The sequence below is a fragment of the Benincasa hispida genome, chromosome 1, assembly GCF_009727055.1.
Source record: "Benincasa hispida cultivar B227 chromosome 1, ASM972705v1, whole genome shotgun sequence".
Classification (NCBI taxonomy): domain Eukaryota; kingdom Viridiplantae; phylum Streptophyta; class Magnoliopsida; order Cucurbitales; family Cucurbitaceae; genus Benincasa; species Benincasa hispida.
The window spans coordinates 25,818,163-25,824,777 of NC_052349.1; the positions used below are offsets into that span (position 1 = coordinate 25,818,163).

The 6,615-nt window shown below is 29.6% G+C and overlaps 1 protein-coding gene across 2 annotated transcripts in view; it reads left to right on the plus strand.

Moving 5' to 3' along the window:
- The first annotated feature begins 6,393 nt into the window (after positions 1-6,393).
- LOC120070325 (ferric reduction oxidase 4-like) overlaps positions 6,394-6,615 on the plus strand; it is an 11,256-nt gene continuing 11,034 nt past the window's right edge. For both annotated transcript variants that reach the window (XR_005479854.1, XM_039022252.1), the window contains exon 1: positions 6,394-6,597. Coding sequence is in view for 1 of the 2 variants with exons in the window: in XM_039022252.1 (XP_038878180.1) it covers positions 6,441-6,597 (157 nt within the window). In the remaining variant the exon portion in view is untranslated. The remainder of the gene's footprint in view (positions 6,598-6,615) is intronic.

Below are 6,615 nucleotides of genomic sequence, written 5' to 3' on the forward strand. Positions count from 1 at the left end.
ATGTAAAATTTGAAGAGTTACTATAAAATAAAATTTAAATGAAGATAAGAAAATTAGAGATTGATTCATTTTGAATGAATTTGAAAAGTGGTATACAAATCAAATCTAGAAAAAAAAAAATTGTCAATTCGAAATTCAAACTTGGCAAAAAAATTCACCACTTTTTTCTACAAAATTAGTTCAGTTTGAAACTGGTAACTGACCTTACCCATTTACACTGTATTTCTATTCAGAATTGATATACTCTATAGTAATTACACTGTATTTAATATTGTTGTTGGCCAACCATATTAGGGAAAAAACCGGTATTATAAAAGTCGACCTCACGTGAGTAGCGCACGTTTTTGCAAAAAATTTATAATTTTCGAATTTTTCCATAAACCCAAATGAACTACCGAATTTTACTTTTTTTCTCCAATTTTCCTTTTTAATTGAGTCAGCTCGTGGGCTAGTACGTTTTAGTCGTATTTGGATTGGCCCATCGAACTAGTCAATAGCCCAATCTAATATAACAATATATATATAACTATTAATACCAATTAATAAATATTAATAATATTGAACTAAAAAAATCAATTCAAGTTTCAACAACTAACTAATTTTCATTGAGGATTAAAAAATAAATGAAATATGAGATTAAATGTGTGTTGTGTAATGTAGGCTAGATGAAAGTTTGGAAAGTAAAAATTATCAAAAAAAACTACTCTCTTCTTATCCCATATTGAATGAGACGTGGGGTTACATATAAAGGGATCGAATGTCCAATAAAAGCTAGTAATCGCTTGTTATTTCGATTATGTTCTTAAAATGCAATAGAGAATAGAGAAATATACTACACAACATTCACAATGTGTAAAATAGTAGGCTACTACAGTGAAGAAGAAAACTTTCCTTTCTTCAATCTTCTTGAAAGAAGAGAATGGGGATAAGAACTCTTAATTAAATTAAATAATTAACTAATCAATTGGTTAAATAAATTAATATGGAACTAATTAATATTATTTTAATATGAATCTAATTCATATTAATTTGCATTTGAATCTTATTCAAATACAATAATCTCCTTTTATTATAAATTTTAATTTTGAATCTCATTCAAAATTAATTTTATATTATAATGTATCTATATACATTATATTAATTGTATCATATATAATTAATATTATTTCCTTATTTAATTTTTAAAAAATCAATTCTCTCAAAATTTGTGGTCCTTGTTTATCCGTTGTGAGCTAGCATGGGGACTTAATAGACTTAGAAGCTCTAATAATTCGATGTTAACTAATTAAACTCTTTAATTATGTTAATGAACATCCATTCATTGTGGTTACTCCACTAAAGACCCACAGTTGCATTCTTCGCACTGTAGAATATTTTTTTGTCCATGAATTTAACCATTATAGTAAGTCGATCCTTCACGAACAATTCGTAATTACAGCCAGGTCAAATTACCGTTTACCCCTATAATTACCTCTTACTTCTTAAGTATCACTAATCCTTCTAATGAATAATCTATTTATGGTCCTACCATAAACCAAGTCACTATCGGGCTAGTGAGAGAGTGGGTACCATTTATTTAAGACCCTAAATCAGCACTTAAGGAAACTACCCCTCTACTTACCCTAAAGGCGGGAATGAGAGAATTCCAGCTTGTGTAACTATGTTCCTAATTCCCTACTCGGATAAATCCTCAAAATGGTAGGTCACTCTGATCCATACAAATCAAACGACAACCCTCTTAGATAGGAGTTCATAACTCACTCGGAGTTAGACATTTGAAAGTACAAAATCCAAAATTAAACAAATTTAAAGTACAATAACCAAAATGATATTTTAACATTATTTTATTATTATGATACACGATTGCAGGAATAATAATCTAGAATTACCAATTTTGAAGTGATAATTAGTGTCCTTTATTCATTCTATAAACTACAATCGAGTTAGCAAGTTAGAGCATATTGTTACAATTAAGAAATAACATAGAACATCCTTCTTTAAGTTTCTTAACTACACTGTCGTATGAGTAATGTAATTTTTACTTATTTTAGCTATTTGTTCATTATTACCCTCAAGTTGGGTAGAATTATATTAATTATTTTTAGGACAGTTTTCAAATATTGTAAAATGTTATTGTTATTTGTGATACATATCGATAGACACTAATAAACATTTGCATTAAAAGATGTTTATCAGTGTCTGTTCACACGAGGTTTCCGGAGAAACGTGTTTCATAAAGTTAAACTTGAGTTGGTGTTGATGTTGGAGTTGATTTGATGCGATGTAGTTCGATCTCTAATATTTAATCCTCTGATTCTCTCTCAGTTGGGTGAATATGCTTAACTTGGAGAAGGAAAACACCAAACGTTCTTGAAGTAGAAGTCTTGGAAGAGTATTTGTGTCTTCAAAGGTTTTCTGCCTTATAAGAGTGCAGCTTCAGGAGTCTTGGAAGTTTGAAGTATAAGTCTTGGAAGAGTATTTGTGTTTTCAAAGGTTTTCTGCCTTATAGGAGTGCAACTTCAGAAGTCTTGTAAGCTTGAAGTAGAAGTCTTGGAAGAGTATTTGTATCTTTAAAGATCTTCTACCTTGAGTGCAGCTTCAGGAGTCTTGGAAAAGTATTTGTGTCTTCAAAGGTCTTCTGCCTTATAGGAGTGCAGCTTCAGGAGTCTTGGCTTGAAGTAGAAGTCTTGGAAGAGTATTTGTGTCTTCAAAGGTTTTCTGCCTTATAGGAGTGCAGCTTTAGGAGTCTTGGAAGCTTGAAGTAGAAGTCTTGGAAGAGTATTTGTATCTTCAAAGGTCTTCTGCCTTATAGGAGTGTAGCTTCTGGAGTCTTGGAAGCTTGAAGTAGAAGTCTTGGAAGAGTATTTGTGTCTTCAAAGGTTTTCTGCTTATAGGAGTGCAGCTTTAGGAGTTTGGAAGCTTGAAGTAGAAGTCTTGGAAGAGTATTTGTATCTTCAAAGGTCTTCTGCCTTATAGGAGTGTAGCTTCTGGAGTCTTGGAAGCTTGAAGTAGAAGTCTTGGAAGAGTATTTGTATCTTCAAAGGTCTTCTGCCTTATAGGAGTGCAGCTTCACGAGTTTTGGAACTTGAAGTAGAAGTCTTGGAAGAGTATTTTGTGTCTTCAAAGGTCTTCTGCCTCATAGGAGAGCAGCATTCTCTCTCGGTCTTCTGAAGGTAGAAAATACTGCCTTTACAAATGAAGAAACTTCTCTATTTATAGAGTTTCCAGGTAGGCTCCATGGGCCTGACCCTTGGGCCAATTAGTTGGTTTTGGACCTATTCTGGAATTTTGGGTCCAATTCAACTTTTTTGTAGTTTGGACTTTAAGCCCAAATAGTAATATCAAATTGGATCAATTTAATCTCATCTGATTCATCCGCGTTTATAATTATATATCTATATAATAATAATAAAAGGAGATAAAGATAATAAAGTTCGCAAATCCTCCAGACATAAAGCACGTAGAGCCTTGAATCCAAATACATTACCGACAACGGAAGTAAACATGTTAGTAACAGAACCTTCTTCAAAAAGGTCTAGACAAACAAATATTGAATGCACCCCTATACCATATCTGTACAAATAGACCCCCACCGACCCAGTGACACACCAACCACGCCCCTTCCCTTTCTTGACGTCATCGAAACTTGTCTTCAATTCAATTCGGGACATGTGTAAACTACTAATTGGACCCAAAGTCAATGATTTAGAAATTTGTCGTTAATTTAGCAAACAATGTGGTGATTTGTGATTGGTCCAAAATTTCTTATTTGTCCATCATAAACAGTAATATTTTGTTATATTTAAAAATATTTTCAAAAATTTTAACATTTAAATTTTTTTTTTTTTTTTTTTTTACTCTTATTGTGCTATTTTAAAGAGAAAAAAAAATCAACCAGCGATGTAAATTTTTACAAATATAAAAAATATGAATGGTAGATTTATGAATTGTACTTTGTTATTGTACTATCAACAAACTCAAACTCGGTCAGATGTACTACCACCACAACAAAATTAATTGGTAATTAGTCAACCATTTTTTTTATTATATTGTTTGATCCTAATAGATCGACACCCGTTTACATTTTAAAAAAAAATCAACACAAAGGAAATATATTCTATTTATCCATTTGAAATATGATTATTTTTTAAAAATCCAACTTAAAAGTTGGAGGAAATAATAATTACAATGAGTAGCAATTTTAGGACTAATAATTAAGCAGATGACAATATTTTTAGAGAATTGGAAATATAACGAATCTTCTTATTTGTTTTTTTTTTATTTTTATTATATATTTTTTTAGCTCAATTTGTGCTATTAGAGATTCTATTATTTGAACTCTTGGTTCGAGTTTTTTTTTCCAAATGATCTCTTCTATTGTTTTTGTTCATCTTATTTCTTATTCTTGATCAACACTAAAAATTTTCTTCTCTATTTTGTTATTTTTCCATTCGGTTTTATTATATACCCAATTTCGTAAAATATCTTCTTCCTTTAATTATATCTAGTTTTTATTAACTGTTCGCTTGTTTACAAGTTCATTTTTTATTTCTCTTTTGTTACTTTATTGGTATTTATCATTATGTTTTTTTAGTACAATAATTATGGGATCCGAACTTTTGATATTTTAATCTAAAGTTTATATCTATGCAAGTTGAACCATGTTTATATTAACTTAGTTTTTTTCATAGTTAGAAGCATATCACTAATATACTTTTAATTTACGACCTAAATTATCAATAGACTATTATAACTCATACATTTATCACGATATACAATTAACACATATTCTATCTTTTCTATCACTGATAGATTTCAAACAAATAGTTTTTTTTTCCTTTCTCCATTTTCTCACTTTCTTCCTCCAATTTTATTTTCTCTGTTTCTTTCATTGATAACTCGACAAAAATATTCAAAGTAATTTGATGCAATCTTTTTTTCAAAGCAATCATAAGAACTAGAAACAACTAACATGCAGATGAATTATTTGAAGTTTAAAAATACATAAATAAAAAATTATAAGTAGCCTTATGGTTTATATANTGATAGATCTCAAATAATATAAGTCTATATAAGTGATGGACTCTAATCACTATTATCGTGATATCTCATATCACTGATAGAATCTATCACTTATATGAATTTATTATCGATAAAAGTCTATGACTGTTGATAACAAAATCTATCAGATAGACTCCTATCACCAATAGACTGTCACACTAATAGAGTCTTCTCATCGATAGATTTCGATAGTTGAATCTAAATTTGGTTATATCTATTAATAAGTCGACTCTTTGCAATTTCCCCCCGCATGAAATGAAAAAAAAAAAAGGCCCCATTTGAATGTTGGTAGGTTGATGGAGAAAGATGAGTGAAGGTTGGCTTCAAGTAGTAGATCAATAATGTTTGACTTTGCAATTCCTCCACTATTAGATTGATAGAGATCACCATTATTTCAAACCTTACTCTTTTTTAGAGTAGATAAGCATGTTTCATGTCATTTCAGGACATGTTTTACTTACTATATCAATTTGTAATTTTTGAATTTCCCATAAATTATTGAACCGACGAATGACGTCGCTTAATTTTAGTATGTTTCTAATGAATTGAAATCACAATTATTTGAAGTAAATAACGAGTGACGTACTACCAAAATTAACAAAAACAAACAAACAATCAAAATATTTACTTTCTTCAATTTCATTAACACTTTACAAGTAATCAAAATATGAAAATTCTTTATCGAAATTATTTGAAGCAAAAATTGAGCCCAAAAAAATTTAGTTATAGCGAGTAGAGGTGTTCATGGGTTACGTTGGATCGGGTTGAAAGACTTTTTAGACTCATTGTTCATATTGTAAATTTTTTCAACCCAAATAAGTCTTATTAATCGGTTCATTTATTTAAAATTTTGTTTTAAAAAGAAGCAAAACGTAAATATGTAAAAGTCTAATTTAATTATTTTTAAATATTGAATTAAGATTAACACACAATTTCAATTTATATAGTGAAAATTTTATTTTTAAATAAATTTGATTTAGTTAAGATTGATTCAGATTATATTAGGTGAAACCATGAATACATAAAATTTTCATTTATTTAAACCCAACTCAACCCAAATCGCACGGGTTAGGTTGGATTGATCAGTTTTTTCGGATCATCGGATTTTTTGAACACCCCTAATAGCAAGAAAGTAATTATTACTATTTTTTCAATTATCTTAGGGTACTAAAAAAATAATAATAATTTGAAATCTTCTCTTTATAATCCCTCTCAATTTAAAAGGTTATAGAACGTAAAATTTTGCCCAGTCACCATCAAATGACAACATTTAGCATATTATGCTGCACCCTTCTGAATTCTCTTATACTAATTTATCCATATAAATAGCATAAGAAATTCAGATAAAATTCACAAGTTGGTGGGCAATTGCAAAAGAAATGGCAACAATAATGGCTAAAGCTCTGAAGATGATTTTCTTGTTAATTTTTGTGTTATGGCTGTGGCTTTGGATTATGTTGCCCACAAAGCTTTACAAGAATAATTGGACCCCTAAGCTCAATATGAACCTCAATTCCACATATTTTAGAGAACAAGGTGTGGTATTATGTATAT